Source organism: Filicampus tigris, chromosome 3 (genome assembly GCF_054856515.1).
Source record: "Filicampus tigris isolate MCC_2025a chromosome 3, RoL_Ftig_1.0, whole genome shotgun sequence".
In the NCBI taxonomy this organism is placed as follows: domain Eukaryota; kingdom Metazoa; phylum Chordata; class Actinopteri; order Syngnathiformes; family Syngnathidae; genus Filicampus; species Filicampus tigris.
This window is the reverse complement of record NC_141219.1, coordinates 7868658-7889556: the sequence shown is the minus strand read 5'-3', so window position 1 is coordinate 7889556 and position 20899 is coordinate 7868658. Positions and strand designations below refer to the sequence as shown.

Here is a 20899-nt window from a genome sequence, read left to right as displayed (position 1 = left end):
GGAAAATCAAATCATTCCGAATGATGTCAGCGCTTCATTTGTGTCCGCTTGATCTGTGATGGTGAAGTGTTGAATTAAGAGAGTTTTTTTTCTTGGAGCACAACAAATTCAAGTTATCAAAGTTGCTGGGAAACTTAACAGTCTTGTTTTAAATGAAGGATCATATTATAATTGTCAGTATACTTTTTGCAGGGCAGCTGAACATGAGGCTTCACTTAATATAGCTTTTTGAAGTAAAAATGCGAATGGTCCCTCTTACAACCGCTTCCAAACTTAGCACAACATTTCAGAGTGGGGAATTTGTGTCCATTCATGCAGAAGGAAATTTGTGAGGTGTCACGTTGGATGACGAAATCACTTGTTTATACTCGATGTGCTTGACAGAGATGATGTCACAGATTTCATCTTCTTCCAAACCAAAACTTTTATGGTTGCACATGCTGGAACAGAAAAGGGTTTAAAATGTCTTGGTAAACTAAATGATTTACAGCCACAACAATAACGGGATCCAGCCCAAAACATGATTGATTAAGTGGTGCAATAGTGTTGAAAAAACATTTTGAGGTTTCCATATCAATACATCTGTCCGCCATCCTTTTTCCGTCACACATCTCCCAAGCTTAGTTGCAGTACTTACTCACTCAGCTTGGCTACATTTTGCTGATGCAAGTGTGGGGAAAAACAACAAAGTCTTTGCTACTTTGCCAGTTCGGCATAGTTGCTCATATACCACTGTGGCCAGTGGTGGGTATCGTTCAGATGAGAATCCTCAAGAAAACAAAACAATGATTCCGGATATAATATGAACAACATTGACCTGATTATATTAACCGCAGGCGGCCTTATTTCTCTACCCCTGAATCATGCTAATCATGCTAATTGTGTTCATCAGTACAGTCAGGATTCAAAACAACAACGACGAACAGCATGTTTTGATGCCGCTGTTATGAATTATGTATTCAATGTCTACTACTTAACAATCATCATCATTTCTGTCCTGTCAGGTCCAGTGTCTGGTCTCTGAGTGGGCGTGGTCCCAAGATGATGTCATACTCCACACGCTGCCGCTCCACCATGTCCATGGCATTGTTAACAAGCTGCTCTGTCCTCTCTGGGTGGGCGCCACTTGCGTCATGCTGCCTGAATTTCATCCTCAAAAGGTTGAGACTGCGCTTTCTTACTTGCTACTCATTTTCTGACAGGGGTGGCAAAAGTAGATACTCGTTTAAAAAAAAAAAAAAAGACTAAAATAATTATTTGCATTAATATGTTCTATGCGCCTTTACTAGTCCAAACATGACATTCTGATGAATATTGCGTTTGTGGAATATGAGGGAGGCAGCAAAATTCACCCAATTCTAGCTATCTCAGGTGGCGGCCATTTTGTCAACTGAACATGACATCACAGTTGCTCAGGGCTGAGGTAACGAGAAATCACGGTTCACCTGTTTTTTTGAAGCTGAGCCATGATTGGTCAGTTATACACAATATCCAATAAGGATATTTGTTCCCATACTGTTGCTAACGTTGTGACCTGACAAACAAAAAAAGCTAAATTAGCTATAGATAGCAAAAGAGAAATTACATCTTATCTGCATGTTTTTTTTTTTTTCATTCTTGTAGCCGACTCAGTCAAACCATTCTCTTAAATGGTCATGGATATGGAATATCTTGCCTCTCTGAATCTGTTTATAGTTGTACTTGTTTTCTTGGTATTCTCACCAGGGTTAAGCGCTTGAACTCTCGCCACATTTTTTCCTTCTGTAAGTCCATCGTGTCTCTCGTTCTCCATTCTACTTTTCTTCTCTCCTTGCTTCATCTCCTCTTCCTCTCTCCTCTGTCAGTCCCCTCCTCCCATCCCTCTCTTGCTGTCAGGCTAAGTGTTTTGGGTCCAGTGATTAATTGCCCGGTGTGGCTTTGTATCTGACCGATGCCGACTCACGGTAAGAGCTTAAGCAGCGGATCAATCGATGAGCTGACATTGAAAAATGATGCCGCTTGTTTGGCCCTGAGAAAGGAGGGGAACAAGGTGTGCGTGTCTTCGGAATACAAAAGCAGTGACGATTCAACTGTTTTCCAACATATATATGGTTTTTGGGACCTCAAGAGCTTTAATGGCTGCGAGCGTAGATGGGAAGCAAAGACCCTTGAAGGACACGCGGATCTGTCAGAAAGGCATTGCTACACTCTCGTAGCCATCAGTATTCGACTGTTATCCCTGACCTTGTGTAGCAGACCACAAAGCCCATTCCCAGGAAAAAAAAAAAAAAAAAAGGCTTCATTGTCCTTCTTCTGAAGTTGTAGTTGCTTGATGAAATGCTCAAGAGTCTGTTTTATCCCACAAGTTCTCTGAAGGGTAAACTAGGCAGTACTTTTTCAAAGATACTCGCATAGTCCTCAAGAGGTACAAAATGTTCTTGTCATTGGTATATAGTTAGGGCAGTTTTTTTGTCTTGCTTCAAATCGGCAATTAGGAATATTGATAATATGGCCGTGGCTGTTATGGATATTTAATGCCAGAAAATAATTTACTGATGCATTGACATTTCAAATGTTTTAATGCAATAGTTATCCAAAATGGGAGAAATAACGAGGCAATGGCCGCAGTCAATGAGTGCTTCAATTATCGCCAAATCTGCTGACTACTTAATTTAATCTTCATAATCAATTTATGGATGGAGCTGTAAAATGTTAGAACATTGGGAAAATGTCCATCATAATTATAGAACAACCCAAGGTTAATTCTTCCCATTGTCTTTTTGGTGGAAAGTTAATTTAGATATTCTTTATTACATTCAAATAAGCAAAGCAACACATTTTTTTTTTTTCAACACTCATGCCGAGTACTTGCATAGCCACCAACTATTTCAAATCATTTATTGCGTATACCATTAAAATATCATGTTTTGCAATGAACAAAAACAAGCTATATTATAATATTCAGTCTAGTGATTAGAATTTGTAAAACTAATTAATCGCAACATTTTCCATAATTGATCTCGATTAATAACTGCCAGACTATCTAAAAGTCCGTCTTTGCGACAGTAACTCCCCTCTAAGTTTGGCTGCAAAGTGAGCCGAGGTCGGCTGCCACAGGAAGGAAATAAAACTGATTTAACTAATAGTTGAGAGTTAATAACTAATAGTTAATTAATTTTTAATGCATTATAAAATTTAAATTAATCTCCATAGTTAACGCTTTAACTGAACGAGTGTACACTGACAGCTTCCGGTGCTTGCAAGATGCTTACTGTGTCATTTTATGCGAAAAGCTGGCATTTGTATTTCATTCCCACCTTGAGTGCAGGTCCCGGCAGCTCACTGAGGTGTTCGGCATGCAGCGCATGCATTTTGCTTCTCACTGCATCCTGTCCCTGAGGTGGAGGCCAGCTCTTTGACGGACATAAATTGCCTTCCTCTCCCCTTTCCGAGTGGACTTGGTGGAAGCGCTCGAGTGGACTTGATGGACAGCGCCCGCAGTGGTCAAGTCGGAGACAGTTAATAATTCGCCAGTCACTATCTACCGGTAGCAGGCACACCCTCTTGTTTAGAGGAGCTTGTAATACTACTGTGTTATAAAAGGAAGGAAATGTGAGCGATGAGTCCAAAATAGAGGGCCTGATTAGAGTATTTTCAAATCTCAATTGTGTCGTCTTCACTTTATGAATTGTGATATTGAGGAGGGAAAATTGGGTAACAATCAACTGCCCAAACCAAATAACTTTTTGGTTGTTGTGATTATAGCCTGCAATGGTGTGTATATAGATTATAGCGCAGTTTTATACTATTTTAATTTACTACCACAATAATAACCTTATCTCATCTCAGCATTTTGTATGTACATTTCATTCTGTTTGATTGCATGGCTTTAGCCACTTTTTAAGTCCAGTGAGTGAAAAACAGCTGCGTGTGTTTCGGTGAGATGCGATGGTGGTGAGTGGAAGAATAAGTGTAGTACTTGGTAAATTGAGGTAGAATTAATGTGGACGAAGTGAGGATAAGTTGACAGGGAGACAGCTGGGGAGGAGCATCTGTCTCCTCGGGAGAGGTGGAGGAGACGGACTTAAAGAAAATGCCGCTCACCTTCGCTTAATTCATGCTGCCGTCCCATCCTCCCGTCTTTGCCGCTGATGTGACGCATGGGAGGAGCTAAAAGGAGCAGGGTGGATTGTTTTAAATGTTTTGTCCTCTTGTTGAAGCTTCCTTTCCATTCATGATTGCATGTTTGAAGCAGGAGAAGGGCATGTGTAGCCGCACATTTGTAGGTAGCCGCATGGAAGGCCCAACGCGCCCCACAGCACTCTGCTGTTTTCCTCTCTGTGACCTTTTCAAAGCCCGCCTTTTCTTTTTCCGCGTTGACAGCTTTAATACGAGGCTGCTTCCTCCACCGCGGCTTCCATTTGCATCAAATAAAGGAAAAACAAAAAGGCATTTTTTAAATAGCATGCAAATGCGGATGTAACCGTTTCTACTCGGTTTATATTTGTATTGGTCCTGTCCATCAGTGTGCTTACCACACTTTTCCTTCTGCTCTCTTCAGTCAGAAGGCAAGCTCATCTCCCTTTCCCCCCTCCTCCCCTCCTTCTCTTCCCAGGTATGGGAGATGCTGCTGAGCTCCAAAGCTCCACTGGTTACTGTTTTCATGGCTGTGCCAACTATCTACTCCAAACTGATCCACTATTACGACCAGCACTTTACTCAGCCCAATGTCAAGGACTTTGTCAAAGCAGTTTGCAAAGAGAGAATCAGGTATGGATTTTGTGACATCAGTAACATGTCCGATGCCGACTCACGGTAATTGTTTTGCTTGACTTGACTTTCTTTTAACATCACTCGCTCTCTGACCATGAATATCAGGTGATTGTGATTGAGTTTGAAAGCCAAATCGTCTTGTTTCAGGCTCATGGTTTCTGGCTCTGCCGCTCTCCCACTGCCCACTCTGCAGCGCTGGGAGGACATCACGGGGCACACGCTGCTGGAACGCTACGGCATGACTGAGATCGGCATGGCACTGTCCAACCCTCTGAAGGGCCCACGCATACCAGGTCAGGGCTCAAGACTTACTTTTTACACTGCTGGGCACCCAAATTGGTGTCAGTCTAGAGTCCTGCAGGTCCTCACATAGGTCATATTTACATGTCTAAAAATATGCAAACAAATGAACAAACAAAAGGTTCAATAGTTGTCCATATACAGTATCACTTGAGGGTACCACTCTCACAAACAACCTTTTGACTGCTACTCTATGAAGAAAAAATATTATACGCAGATGTTGCTGGGCTCCTTTCTTTTCTCTTTTCTTTTTATTGCAGTCAAGATAAATGTTTGTTTGGAAATAACAAAATGGTACAACAAAAGTGTTTTTTTATTTTTTTTTTATTTTAAAGGGGAAGTCAACCCTAACGTATATTTTTCAAGAATCTGTTCTATGCTGGCCCACTAGTTAAAACAAGGCATTCTGATAAATATTGCGGTTGTGGAATAAGAATTAATGCTCCCCTTTTTAGCCATCTATGGGGGCGGCCATTTTGTCAGTTCTCTCGACTGAAAATGACATCACAAATGCTCAGGTAAGGGCCAATCACAGCTCACCTGTTTTCTGAGGCTGAGCCCTGAGCAGTTGTGTTGTCCATTTTCAGTTGACAGAAGTGACAAAATGGCCGCCCCCTGAGATGGCTAAAAAGGGGTGGATTTTGCTGCTTAACTCATATTGCTCAAACACAATATTAATCAGAATGCCGTGTTTCAACTAGTAGGCCTACATAGAACATATTCTTGAAAAAAAACATGTTGGGTCGACTTTCCCCTTTAAGGAAGGTTGCGCGGTCTTATTTATATTCTTCTGTGACAGCTTTTCACACTAAATACACAGCGAGCACCTGATGTTTATCTGTCTGCACTATCTAATGAGATTCAAGCATCAAAAACTGTTGACGGTGCTGTGTCCAGCAATCCATCCATCCATTTTGTACACCGCATTCGAGTCGTAGGTGAGCTGGGGCCTATCCCAGCTTTTCCTAGCATTTTTTTTGTCAAGGCACACTAAAAGATAGGTCCTGTATGTATCCGCGGCAAGTCATAGTGGAGAAGTGGAACCCTTCACTGATGTCCCTGAACGTTCCACAGCAAGCATTATCGTATGATGTGTTTGATCCACAGTCGGGTAAAATCCCATGATCCCACATCTGTATTTCTCCTCACACATACACAATAAAAGCAATGTCTTGAAATGAGGTCAGATCAGAACCCCCCCCCCCCCCCATTTCTCTTCTTCAATATCTCTTCCTCTTCTGTCCTCCCCTTCCCCTCTCCTTTTTCATCCCGCTGTTCCCTGGCCACCTCTACCACTGACAGGTAAAGCTAATTAGCTTGCAGATCGTTGTGGTGTCTTTATGGGGGAGTTGTTTTTGTTGGTTGGTCATGTGATGTTTGGCATATACTGAACAGGCTGTGTTTGATTCCTCTCAGGTGGTTATTAGGAGTAGTTTTAAGAGACGTGTACTTTGCTGTTGATGCTTCCACAGCAGCACCAGCACAGTCACAGAAGTGTTCACAGGTGTGAGCGTAAACAAGGCACGGGTTGGAGTGGGGCTGTTACTTTTTTGTCTTAAAGTAGGTTAAAGTAGATCAATAGCAACCAGAGAAAACAGGGAGGAAAGTGGGTGGAGTCATCCGCTGTGGTTGTATTTCATACAATTTTTTGTTTTTCTTGTCATCCTCTGAAAGCAAAAATAAACTCAGGTTCTATTACATTTTATTGACAAAAGTAGATTTAAAAAAAAAAAATACATTCGTCCGTATGTGGGGCATCTATCTGTCTGGCCTATTTTTGTTGTGCGTCTTACAGTTTTAGAGCATTCTAGATAAACAGCAGTACACGATTCTAGGTCATATTGCCCTTGCAGAGATGTAAATTTGTAGGATGATCGCATCTTCATGCTTTGCATCTCATGAAAAAATGGATGCACCGATGTCTCACCTTGATATCTTTATTGGGAAATGTTCATCTTATGGTCACATAAGGTTACGTTCATCTCTCTCAAGGATGAATGTTTTTGTTCTTGATGTGAGATACGAAATCGGTCATCTCGTCTGTATTGTCATACATGCACATGCGTGTTAATTGTTCAATGTAGGCTTGTTCCAGTATTTCACAATTAAAACACTAACACAATCTCTGCTGCTTGAAGTAGAAATCAACCCAAACATATTTTTTAACAATATGTTCCCAGCAGGCCCACTAGTCGAAACGTCTGCCCTTCCCGGCTAATGTTATGATCTGGACAGATAGCATCGTCAGTCTTTCTGCCAAATAAAGTGCCGAAATCATGATGAAAAAATATAGAGATTGTAGGCAAGCAAAGATCAACTGAGGTCAACTGAGGTTAGGCACAACTGTAAGTTAAAACAAATTGGAATACAGTTCTACCCACTTAAAGAGGGAAATCAACCCAAACATTTTTTTTTCAAGAATATGTTCCCAGATTCCCATTCTGATTAATATTGCGTTTGTGGAATATGAGTTAAGCAGCAAAATCCACCCCTTTTTAGCAGGGTGGTGGCCATTTGTCATTCCTGTCAACCGAAAATGACATCACAACTGCTCAGGTAACGACCAATCACGGCTCAGCTTCAGAAAACAGGTGAGCCGTGATTGCTCGTTACCTGACCATTTGTGATGTCATTTTCAGTCGAGAGAATTGACAAAATGGCCGCCCCCAGAGATGGCTAAAAACGGGAGCATTAATTCTTATTCCACAACAGCAATATTTATCAGAATGTCTTGTCTCAACTAGTGGGCTTGCATAGAACATATTCTTGAAAAAAATATATTTGGGTTGACTTTCACTTTAAGACAATCAGTTTGATAATCTTCTCTCGTACATTTTCTTCACTGCTGTTGTGACCAGTGAAGAGAATTCTAGTCTATATTACTTTAACAATATACTTTAACAGCAACAGTTTTAGACCCCGGTGCAAGAGGGGCCCGCTTTCAAGTGCAGGAGATCTGTCATTACTAGATTTGCTGGAGTAACACTTGTGCACAAAGAACCACACTGCCTTTCAGAACATTCACACTTTTGACAACATTATGTGTTACTTAGTTTACTTAAAAAATCACTGTAGTGCAACAGTTACTTCACTTTTGTTGGCTTGTCTTTTTTTTTTTTTTCCGCCCCTTCCAAACCCTGTCAACTTAATTCAACCGTTTTAACAAGATTAGTTTGTACGAAAAGGCCTTGTCAAGCACTCAACTGCAGTCAGGCAGTGCTGAAAGAAGGAAGCTAAAACAGTGAGTGCAAGATTAGAGCCCATTTAAGTGTTTTTATAAAGATATAAAGTGCTACAGGCATTGTGTGTCAGAGGAAGTGTATTGGGGTTTTTAGTAATAAGTTTTCAATGTTGCAGGCAAATGCTTGACTGTCAAACAAATAAGCCTTGTAGACTGTTTCTTATGTTCATCGTCATTTATAATCATAAATCATAAGGTGGTCCGAAGAGCGACTTCTGACCGTTGCTTCTGAGCAGGCTGATCTGCTTGGTGGCGACTGAGATGAATGACTTTCAGGTCACTGTAATTTCCAAGCTCAGCAAACCATTTTGTGACCATTTATGCCCTGTGGTTGGAGGTTAATATCATCCTAGAGGAGAGCACTCGCGATGATAACTCTGAGTTTCATTGTATGCCAATGGTATGGTTTTTTTGTTTTCAGTTTAGAACAGGGGGTCCACCACCTTAGAGAATTTGCACAAGAATGAGGAACATGTTAACATTTTGGTTCATACTCGAGAGGTCAATATGGACCACAAACAGCATTGCCTCTTTTGTTTTGTCCAATGAACGGCCGTGATTTGAAAATGTTTTACAGCCCTTCAATTTAACAACTTCCTTACCACAGTAGATAGAGTGAAACACTGTAAATGTGAATACACCTGAGTTTCGGTTTGCACGGGCAACAACAAATGTCCGTGACTATGCACTTAATTACTTGTGTATGTTTTTGCGTGTGCATTGTCTTTTTTGCGTGTGTTTGGGTGTGCATGTTTATGTGTGCCAGGAGCTGTGGGGGTGCCACTGCCTGCTGTGGAAGTGCGGATTGTCATGAATAACATAACCAACACCACAATTGTGGAGGGAAACCACAGGGAGAGTCAGGTAGGTAATAAGTGCTCGTAAGACGTAAACGACGGCTTACGGATGGCTTATGTACATGGACGTGCGGACGGGCACATGGACACAATTTTTGGTACCCCCTGCAGCTCTGAGACATGGACATCAAGTGAGACGTTGACTGTAAGAATTGGCGGGTCAGGTGATAACATCTACACATCTACTGTACATGGCCTGAGCCGTGCGGAGTGGGTGTTGTCATCCATTCTGCTAAGCATAATTTGCAGCCGCCTAAAAGTGTTGTCATCCATGTCATCAAAGTATCTGCACACAGCTGACATGCCCCGCAGTCCACCGACTGGAATGTACTTTATGTGTTAGGCCGCTAAAATTGTACCAGTGTGCTATCAGAGCATTTCTTGGCATCCGAATACAGACACGGTATTATTTTTTTTGCTGATTATTATCTTTGTAAAAGCAACCTTTTAAGTCTGTGTTGGGTCCACCTTTTGGCAAGCGGTCAAAAATGTGTGTTGTAACTCTTTAACCGCCAGACATTTTCAGTTCGTCTTGTACCGTAACGTTTGGGAAAAAAAATAGAAAAAAATGTAAATAAATTCCTGGGATTGAATGGCTGGACTGTGAAAAGACTTAAAAACGTTTTTGGCAGTGAGTGACTCACTCTTTCCCTTTCTCACAGGTACGTCCTGGTCTGGATGGGAAGGAAGGGGAGCTGCTGGTCCGAGGTCCATCTGTCTTTAAGGAGTACTGGAATAAACCTCAAGACACCATTGAGTCTTTTACAGATAACGGATGGTTCAAAACAGGTACCAAACACTTTGTCTCCTCTCAATCCATCCCTGTCTTTCTTCACATGTACCATATTCTTGAGCTGGACACACGCGTACATTTACTCGGAGTGAATTCCGACACTAAGTGCACAAGTTGTAGTGTTAGAAGGATTCCCAAAAAGGAGGGAAAAATAGATACGCAGATGTCAGGAAGAAAAGAGTTGAAGGATGAGCTTGGAGAAAGGGCAGTTCAAATGAGTCAGCTGCGACAAGGAGAAGACGACTATTGGATGATGGGAGCCGGAAAGCAGCAATGAAGAAGTGAGGGAGAGCAAAGCTGGGAGAGCAGAGTGTGTTTAATTGGCTTTGCAGCCTGGAAGGGCAGAGATCCAGAGCACAGCACGCTGCTGTCACACTCCATTACAGCCACTGGCCACATAATGAGAGCCTGAGCAATCAGCTCCCCACAGACCGGTCAGTACCTCGAGCCACCCATGCGCGCACACACGCACGCAGACGCGTAATGTCACAGGTGGAATGGAATACGGCAAAAAGCCCTGAGAAAAGTTGGCTGACCGGAGGATGTCAGTTAACCAGGAATATCTAAGTGGAGGCAGGTCATTAAAAAGTTTGACATTTTTGGCAGGACATACCTTGCCGCCCTGCTTGTGCACACAAGTAAATCCGTTCATATCAAGAGGAAGTTAACGGTCAGTAAACGTAACACTGAAGTTAAACTTCAGCAGTGGGAATTTCTGCAAAGAGAAAATTGGATATGCATGTTTGGATTGTTGCACGTTCTATTTGTATGCGTCATGCTGCCAAGTTTGTGTCAAAGCACAGTAACGTGTCATATCCGACCCTCCGCATCATTTTATGTGGCACGTGACAGGATTTTGGCATTTTATTTACCCGATACTTGAATATACGTATGTATGTGTGTGTGTGTGTGTGTGTGTGTGTGTGTGTGTGTGTGTGTGTGTGTGTGTGTGTGTATATATATATATATATATATATATATATATATATATATATATATGTGTATATATATATATATATATATGTGTGTATATTTATATGTATTTAAATGCATTTTATTGTTAATGTCAACACATTCATATATTGATTACAGAATATACATTGTTACAGAATGCACAGGAGATAATAGTTAACGTAATTTTCTTTCCGTAAGTTGTTGCTTTCTAGTTTTTTTTTTTTTGCACAGGCAAATGGTGACGAATTGCTAAACTGGTGACATTGGTCATTTGGATTTTAGCGCATTGCACTTGGCACCATGCTTTGCTTTCGCCTCACTTCCCACACCTCACACTCTTTATCCTCACACCTGCTCCCTGGTCCACAGACAAGCTTCCTTTTTCTGATCATCACACTTCTCGGACTCTCAGCTGATCGCTTGTCGCCTTGAGCTTTGCATGTCGCCTTTTTAACGTCTCGGATTTGCCTTGAGGTTGCAGAGAAGTATTGAGTGATGCTCGGCGCTTCACTGCTTTCCAAACATCTAACTCAGATGTGTTTTCAATCTACCTTCTGTACAGTATGAGTGGTTCTCAAGTGTTGTCACCCGGGAGCCCGCATTGCCTTTTGTTGCAAAGTCTTGACCCACTTTAATAGAAGTTAAGTCCAATCAAATGTATTCACCCTCTTAGTTTCATCCATCTCATTTCCTTATTTCCACTTTTTCTTCATACTGCCCGTTCAAGAGACTAATTAACCGCGCACAGAATTACATTACAGATATATGCACGTGCTGGCCGTGGAGCGCTTTGTAGATGGTCGACAGATCCAATTTCTCGCTCATATAATTAAGTGTACTGCATCTGCTATAAATAGCTGTAGCTATAAATATCTTTACATTCGTCCTTATCATTTTTAGTGCGAAGGAGTGCTCCAAGAGTGCACCGTAATCTTCATTCACACACACACACACACACACACACAAGATGAAACTTGTGCTGGCTCCTTTTTTTTTTTTTTTTTTTTTTTCCAAAGCCAAGCAAATGTGCATTGTATTAGATAAACCAGCAGAATTGTTGAGCTCAAAGAAAAGAACTCATTGGCTGCGGAAAATGAAAAATCATTGTTTTTGTGCCAAGACCCGGCGAGCGAGATGAAGTCTTAGTCGAAAGGCGCTTCATTGAAGATGCTGACAGGCAAAGAAAAAGAGGAGAGATGGCCACAGAAACATGGAATTTAAGAAGAAAAGGAGTGTGAGAATTAAAATCAATAACTCCTCAGCCGACTCGAGGTGTCTCCGCGAGTGTGAGTGGGTCTGCGGAGCTTGACTGGCAGCTCTATAGGGAAGCTGTCGCCTTCCCCCGAGTGCTCGCTCTTTCCACTCAACCTCACAAACATCTCTAAGCGCATTGATTCTTTCATACTTTTTTTAACACCCCTTTTTGTGCTCTTTGCTCGAGTCTGTCCATCCTTCTGGAGCTACGCAGCGCTTCCAATGTTGTTGTCGCGCATGCACAGACAATAGCCCATCCGCTTCTCCCGAAGAGGCTGCTAATGGCGCCATTAATAAATTGATGAACTTGTAAATAAGCAAGGGAGAGCGAGGATGAACAGTTATCTCCAGTTTGGATTTCGCCGTCCAATAACAGCTGCTTGTTTCTAGCGGGCGCTGGAAACCAAAAGTTACTTAATATTTAGAAGCCAAATGTTTGCCGTGGCCTAAAATTCATTCTGTTTAATCTTGGTTTCACTCTTTCATGCTACTTATTCAGAGCCAGTTAACTATTTTCCAGAAGTTTGGTGGAGTAAAACCACCAAAGAGGCTATGTTTCCATTGGTGTGGCTTTGTTTGGCTGTTTTTTTTTTTTTTATTGTTTTTTTTTAACTTTTTAAACTTTCAGTGTTGGATAAGTAGTCTTCCAAAGATGCTCTTGTTAATATTTGGTGAGAAGTGGTGGCGTTAAAAAGAAAAAAAAAAAAGGACGCGAAACATAAATGTCAATGCAGTGTAAAAAGCTGCTGTCAAACTAAGTTCCATCAAGGCAAGGCAAGGTAGCTTTATTTATAAAGCGCGTTACACACACAAGGTAACTCAATATCTGAACTGCTTATGTTTCACATAATTAAAAGCAAAACATTTAAAGCGGAAGTCAACCCAAACACATTTTTTTAACAATATGTTCTATGCATGCCCACGAGTTGAAACACGGCATTCTGATTAATATTGCGTTTGCGTAATATGAGTTAAGCGGCAAAATCCACTCGTTTTTAGCCATGTCAGGGGGCGGCCATTTTTGTCACTTCTGACGACTGAAAATGACATCACAGTTGCTCAGGTAACGACCAATCACGGCTCAGCTTTAGAAAACAGGTCAGCCGTGATTGGTCGTTACCTGAGCCCTGAGCAACTGTGATGTCATTTTCAGTTGACAGAAGTGACAAAATGGCCGCCCCCTGAGATGGCTAAAATTAGGTGGATTAATTCTTTTTCTACAAATACAATATTTACCGGAGTGTTTCAACTAGTGGGCTTGTGTAGAACATAATTCTTGAAGCATACACAACCGACCTGCTCTAAAAACGAATCAAAACGAGCTGAATTTAAAAGAGTCAAAAGGAAATATAAACTCACTATCAGGAAAAATACCAAACTCTTCTCAGCCCGTCACTGTGTTGTTAGACCAAGCAATGTTGTTGCAGATTTCCTGCAGATATCAGCCATCATGTGGGTTGTGGCTCTTTTGCGCCCACCAGTTCTTTTCCTCTTTGTCCCCCAATGTCACATTTCACCCCCAGTCACATGATGTCCTCCCAAGCCAAATGTCACACAAACCAACTCTCTGGCCTAAAGACACCTCCCCTCCCTCCCATTTGCAGTCGGTTTGTCAGCCGGGAGTGGTGCTGGCTTTCCGAGTGGCATACTGCTTTTCAACTTTTTGGAAACTGGTTATTGAGGACCCAAAACCATTCAGTGATTTATAGACCGGTAGCAGAATTTTAAAATCGATTCTACTGCAGACCGGGAGCCAGTGTAAAAAAAAACAACCAAAAGAGAAGATATGATTCTTTGTAAAAACGCTGATCCACAGATGGCGGTCTTTGTCTCCTTAAATTTTTTCGCTTGTTGCAGCCACTTTTTTTTATGGGCATCACCCCTACATGGCTGGTGGAATTTTATCGACGATAGTCAATTGATCACCTGCCGTTGGTTGGTTTATTTATCAATGCATTTGAACAACATTCAAAACATTTGCAGCCATCTTTTAGGGCTGCACAATATATTTAAAGAAAATAGTGATATCACGATAATTTGACCAGTCTAATGCACACTTGAATGCGCATCGCCACCCAATAGTCGGACATTCTCTAGCGGAATTACGATCATTTAGCTAGGAATACCTTGAGCTCGTTTATTTTGCTGCATGAAAAAAATACTTCTTTCATGAGATCATAAAAATGTCATTTGTTTAGGTACATGTTAAATATCGCAGATATCGATAGCGCTATATTAAACATCCGTATCGCATGTTTTTCCAATACCTTTTACATCAACCGCAGTTTCCCAACTTTTGTTGGAATATACCACTGTCTGGTATTATTTCTTTTCACCGGTGTGGTTTTGTCTGTTTGTGAGCAAAACCAAGGCAAACTTTTGTCATTGGCTGAGATCGTCACTGTCTGAGTGCTCTTCTTAAATCCACCTTATTGGCCCAAGGTGAGGACTGTAATCAGTGTCTTGATTTTTGGGCGCCATCGCCCTGTTTCCCACCTTCAGATTTGCGTGTTTGACTCTGGGAGAGAAGCATGTAAATGGCAGTTAAGTAGTTTTCCCGATGAGCGTCTCAGATCTGAGGCAGACATCAATCCTCAAGTTCGGCTTGTTATCAACTCGTGAAGAGGCAGAGAGCAAGCAATCTCATCAGTAACATTAGCATAAAGCAATTCAAGCTCCTTTAATTGCATTATATTAAACAAATTAGATCAGTCATCCAAGTGCAAAGTGCTGTTTTGTGTGATATTAATTACCAAAAAAGGAGCTGTGACAAAAGTTAAGGATGATAAATAATGTCAGAGCTGAGATTTCGGCGCTTTGGCTGTCTGTTATTTATCCTCATTAACTCCTCCATCTTGGCTTTGGGGCTTTAATGTAGAACATTAATATTCATGTATGCTAAGTGTTTACAGTCCCCCTGAAAAGAGGCATGACTCACATTTTCGGCTGCACGTCTGGGAGCAGATAAGGCTCTCCTCTTCACAGGAACGGAGGCCACTCGGCTTGAAGCCGCTGCTGTAGGTTCGAGTGACTATTGCGAGCAGCCGCGACGTCAGCCAGCTCACACTTGACCGGCGTGAACGAGCGCGACACTCCTCCCAAATATCACTTCTGGTGTCGACTGTCGTGTTTGCACGCAGGTTTCCCTGACGTGGCAGTGACCATTGGCACTGTTTGCGATCATCTTGACACATGCGGGGTAGTCATGGCAACGGCTCAACCCCAGAATATATATATATATATATATATAGATATATATAGATAGTTAAAACATTAACTATGGAGATTAATTTAAATTCAAAGACCATATTAGTTGTACGTCTTTTGTGTATCGTTCAACCGTAGTATTTTACCGGAAAAGAATCGTATTCAAGGATCAAAGAAAGCTATTAGAGCAGTCGTTGAATCAAATGATACTTTTCTTTTTTTTCCACATTAATTCCAAGATTTCACCCAAGTAAATATCGGTCTCAAGCTTCAATCGTAGTTGAAAAATGCGATTCATCGCGATCAATTGTGGAAAATTTTGCGATTAATTAGTTTAAAAAAAATGTAATTGCTTGACAGCACTAATATGTTTAAATGTATATCGTCACTGTAATGTGAAAAACACTTTAATTTTCACTTTTATGCGATGTCTGTAACGCGGGAACATGATTCATGTAAAAATAAGGAAATATTTAAAAAAATGGAGATAAGTGTTTTTCACATGACAGCGTCTAGTTTCACCGTGTGATTGTATACTTCATTTTCATGAAGTTTTCCGGAGAAACTTTTCGCTGCCCTCCATTTTCCGTCCAAGTCTTGATCTGTTTTTATTTCTTTTTCCTCCTCTCCACTGTTTGCCTTCACTTTCTTTAATGCCTCTGAATGAGATGAAAGCCCAGTGCAATTAGGCTTCTTATCGTTTTAATTAAGAAAGCCATTCGGCCATATCTTCCTCTGACGCCACGGCACATAATGGTGGAGAGGCTCTGATGCCTGAAGTTGTGCGTGTGCGTGTTTACAGCCTGTATGAGTGTTGGTTGGTGTTTGTGTGGCCCAGTAACACAGTTTACCAACATCTTTGTCTTGCATGCTTTTTTTTTTTTTAGTATTCTTTTTATCAACCAGTGTTCTCCAATCACAATTCCCACTTGTGCCACTCTCTGAACATGCTGTTCTATTATCACCCCCCCCCCCCTCTTCGCACACACACACACACACACTCAAAAGACACAAGGTCAAAGAGTACTTTAAACTCAACACAAGTACAGTATGTTATGAGTGTTGGCTTTTGCGATTACCCACGAGCATTTTTCGCTTTCCACAGAGGGTGAAGGTCACAGAATTTATCGGCCTCAGCTCGCAAGCAAAGAGGCCTGCAAAACACAAGAAAATGCAGTAAACAGTAAATGCACACAGTCAGAGTAGATAGCTACAAGCTACTTCTTAGCTATTTATTTCTTTTTTATTTCCTCCCTCACCTGAAAGCAAGAGGACAGAAAAAAAAAAAAAAAAAAAAAAGAGTGAACCAACCCCTTTACCGCCGTTAACACCCACATGCCACATCGCTTGGCTTACCCTCATCTACCCAGCCCTCCCCCCGGTTACCCTGGCCTATCAGTGCGGAGCAGTGGTCTGTGAAGAAATTCCCGATATCTAAATTTACACTCTGTATCAATCTTGTTTAATAGACTGGAAAGCTTATAGGCAACGTGGCAAGCCGGCAGAGAGAGAGCAGCGGTGATAAATTGTCGGTGTGCAGGCGACAGCCGCCCGTGATGTATAATGAAATATTTATGATTTATCCCAGCTAATAAACTGAAATGAAGTGCGTGATGTATGGGAGCAGATGGGCCCTCTATTGATGCTGAGGCAGAGAGGCAAGTGGAAGAAGGAGACGGCAAGATAGGTGGAGAGGAGGAAACAGACGATGTGATGAGAGATGCTTCGGAGAGGTCGAAGGAAAGGATGAATGCTGGAGTGAGGAAAACACGGAGGTGCATTTGCTCGCCAAAGGAGTGGCTGGTAAAAGCGTTGGGGGGGGGGGGGGGGTTGGATTGGCCGGTAGTGTTGGGCGGACTGCGCATCCACAACATTCGGTACATTTGTGCAATATAATCCAATATTCTACAGTAATATCGTTTTGACACTGTCGGAGCAGGATTCGTTTAACACTATTGTTTGACCTGCAGCTCTGCTTACCTTAAGCAAAAATCACCATTGGCTAATTTTGCAAGATTAGCCCCACCAGGATCCTACATTCAAGCCTTTTTGGGGAAAATTTCATTTATCATTTCATACTGACCATCTTCATTACTGTATTATTTAGGCCTTTAAAAAGATATTATTTCTGTGTAAATACTTTTTTTTGCATGCTATGTTTTTTGTTTTTTTGCGGTGTTTGACATTTTCTGGCCTTTGTATCTTGCTTGAAGGATTTTACCTGATGCGCAAAAAAAAAAAAAGATTTTGCTGTATTTATTCATGAAATTTGTGTCGGTGAACTTTGGATGGCCTGACGCAGTCATTTAGTGGCCCCGAACTACGGATGCAACAAATAATTGATTAATCGACAACTAATCGATAATCAAATTGATAATTATTTTGATTAAAAAAAAGGTTTTGTTTGGATACCTTGTTTAATTTAAATTTGTCCAAATCTGGCATCTAAACAGTAAATATTGTCAGATTACTGTAGTCCTGCATGAAAGCAGACTGATTATCTTTTGTGTTTTTTTCAAAACAACACTTTGGCTTTTACTTTTGGGGAAAAAAAGTTGAGTTGAGTTGGATCAAAGGAAGAGGAATTGAAACATGTTTTTTTTTGTTTAAATCCGTTTTTAATCAGATTCGTCCATTAATCAACAGACTCGTAGACCGATTAATTGATTATTTTAAAAATCATTTAGTTTAGTGGCAATTCTACTGAGAACATCACTTTTGTTGTGTGTGTGTGTGTTATTTATGAGCTGGTCACTTCCTGGTATTACTGCAGCGTTTGTGCGCCTTACATTGTTAGCACATTGATTGCAAGGTTTTGCTAAATAGCGAATATTGCTGCAGGAGTACATGTGTGGTGCATTTTCCTGACCTTTCAGTCCACCACCTTGACTCAATCGTGACTCATGTTGCCTCACTGCCCCTCCCCTCCCCTCCCCAGTCCCAGCTGCGGGTGCACCACCTGTAATAAGCCAAAGGAGCATCTTCCGGTACTGACCCATTTTCTCCGGTCGCCGTCCCCTTGCACAGCTGAGCCCTCGCTTCGTCCCCACACTTGGCCTTTGTGTGTGCGTGTGTGCAGATGCGTATGTGTGGATGCAGCCCTCTGAATTGGTGTTAAAGACACGCATGCAAAGACTGAATTGGAATGACTGTTAATGCTTGCTTTAAAAATGCATTTAATTTTTATTTTTTTTAAATCGGCAGTGCGCCTTATGCATTGATTCTGGTTGTGCTTACTGACCTCAAACCAATTTTATATGGTACACGGCGCTCAAAAATCTGTCCAAATGTTTTAGTATGTAGTAAATCCACACCGTCTTTACAATAAAGAGTGAATGCCGGATGGCGGCTTTTCAGTTTGTCGTCATCAATTCAAATTCCTTCCTATTTTCCTTCACATTTTACCTTTGCGTTTTCATTCTCATCCATATCTAATCGCTAGCAAGTGTACATGTTTTCGTCACACCAGAACTAGAACTACTTCCCGTGGTTCACTGCATCTGTGAGGCACACCTGCCTCATTCTTCGGCAAATCCAAATCGTATCGTCTCTGTCCTTATGTCCATTTTTATTTTCATAGTTTTTAATTCACACGCTATTAGGGTTTCCGCATTACAGACATGCCATTAACGTGAACATTAAAATCTCCATTTTATCTTATGCATTGCTATTAGGTTTTATTTTATTGGCTCTTGATTTATCACAAGGGTCATAAATCATTCTGTATTGATTTGCGATGACTAGAGTCCAAACCAATGCAGACTTTCTGACGTCTGCTAATTTCAACATGTCCAAGTAATCAATATAGTATTGTAATGGAACGCTATGAGTCGTTCGAGAGCGAATCAAGGGGGAATTTACATAAATAGTCATCATTGTTTTTTCGAAACCTTACCTTTATTTGTTGTACTTTCCATGTCTGAGGAATCGAACAAAATTTCTGCTTCAGCTATTTGACCTCTTTTTACGAGTAAACTAGACTTACCGGAGAGTTATTATAATATCTGTCCGTTTTGTGACCCGACAACACATTAACATTTGCTTTTTTCAACGTACAGGAGACACAGCAGTATTTAAAGATGGCGTCTATTGGATTATGGGCCGCACCAAAGTCGACATCATCAAGAGTGGCGGCTACAAGATCAGCGCCCTCGAGGTGGAGCGCCACCTGCTGGCTCATCCAGACATCATAGGTGAAAACTGCCCCCAATGCGGTCTGACTTTTGTATCCAAAATATATCAGTAACAAAGTTACTAAAGTAACTGAAGTCGTAGTGGAGTGACAACGATATGCTCCTGATGAACTGCTTTTCAAAATGTTTTGTTTGCCGTCCAGACGTGGCTGTGATCGGCGCGCCAGACGATACGTGGGGGCAAAAGGTCACCGCGGTGGTGCAGCTGAAGGAAGGTCGGAATCTGAACTTGCCGGATTTGAAGACATGGGCAAGGTATTGTTGCGTTTGACGCCGTCCGTCTCTCAAACCGGCACAGTAGCGCGTAGACTTTACACGGATCTGATCGGCTGGATCGGCTCGACAGATATTTTGCAATTTATGGAGAATCGGCGATTCGGTTCTAATGTCATCATTTGCCGATCCATCAATGGAGTCGTTGATCGGATCCGCAAAATAAGAAAGTAAAGCAAACACAACCTCCAGGGATGTTCTGTGCTGACATTGTTAATAATCCAAGGTTTATCATCATATACAGTACAGTTTGATTTTTTTATTTTTTTATTTTTTTTTTCAAATTTTTAGGGTTTAATTTCTTTCCCTGAGAAATTTAAATGACGGTCAATTCAGCAAAAATTTGGTTATCGTTTTTTTTTTTTTTTTTTTAATCCTAACCATGTAAAACCCAGTAGAGTGTGAGAGTTAATCCAGAACTATGTCCCTGATTGACCCTCAAATGCCAGCATGTGTGCGTGAGATCTTGCATGCGCGCGCACACGCAAATGTGTGTGTGTGTGTGTGTGAGTGATGGCTGTAGGGTCCATATGGTGGTCAACGCTACTGTAATGGTCCAACTTGCTTGAATGCTGCTATTGTGTTGACCCATATGGCTAAAAAACTCATACACACACACACACACACTCTCCAGCCAGAGGTGCAGCCGGTGGATGGGCAGCACCAGCACACTTCCCGCCAGCCGTTGAGTTCCCGCTAACATGGACGACGAAGGAGATCAAATGAGACAAACAAGTAGATGGATGCTCACTCTTCAGTGCCCTGGCCGCAGCCGTCAGTCTCGATCTCGATCACGCGTGTGCCCAGGCTTCACCGCGCGCGCGCGCACGATGCCCCAAAGAAGTTGGCAACACAAGCGAGCGCCGTTACGGTTTGTGTAGGCATGCGCATGTACTCGGTGACACTTTGCTCCGACGTGCTGAGAGCGCCGTGTGAGTCATTCTGTTCACTCGCAGCGCAACGCAAAAACTCACACAAAGTAGGTTAAGAGATAATTAAAAAAAAAAAAAAAAAAAAAAAAAAGCTCCAGGCTGCAGCTTGACTTGACGTAACAACCGTGCACTGCGTATGGGAA

General features: G+C 41.7%; 1 protein-coding gene across 2 annotated transcripts in view; it reads left to right on the top strand.

Moving 5' to 3' along the window:
• The window catches only part of acsf3 (acyl-CoA synthetase family member 3), a 29889-nt gene that overhangs the window by 3694 nt on the left and 5296 nt on the right, over positions 1 to 20899 (top strand). For both annotated transcript variants that reach the window (XR_015086073.1, XM_086025130.1), the window contains exons 4-10: positions 1005 to 1160; positions 4595 to 4749; positions 4900 to 5045; positions 9060 to 9157; positions 9813 to 9939; positions 19417 to 19551; positions 19695 to 19806. Coding sequence is in view for 1 of the 2 variants with exons in the window: in XM_086025130.1 (XP_085881256.1) it covers positions 1005 to 1160; positions 4595 to 4749; positions 4900 to 5045; positions 9060 to 9157; positions 9813 to 9939; positions 19417 to 19551; positions 19695 to 19806 (929 nt within the window). In the remaining variant the exon portion in view is untranslated. The remainder of the gene's footprint in view (positions 1 to 1004; positions 1161 to 4594; positions 4750 to 4899; positions 5046 to 9059; positions 9158 to 9812; positions 9940 to 19416; positions 19552 to 19694; positions 19807 to 20899) is intronic.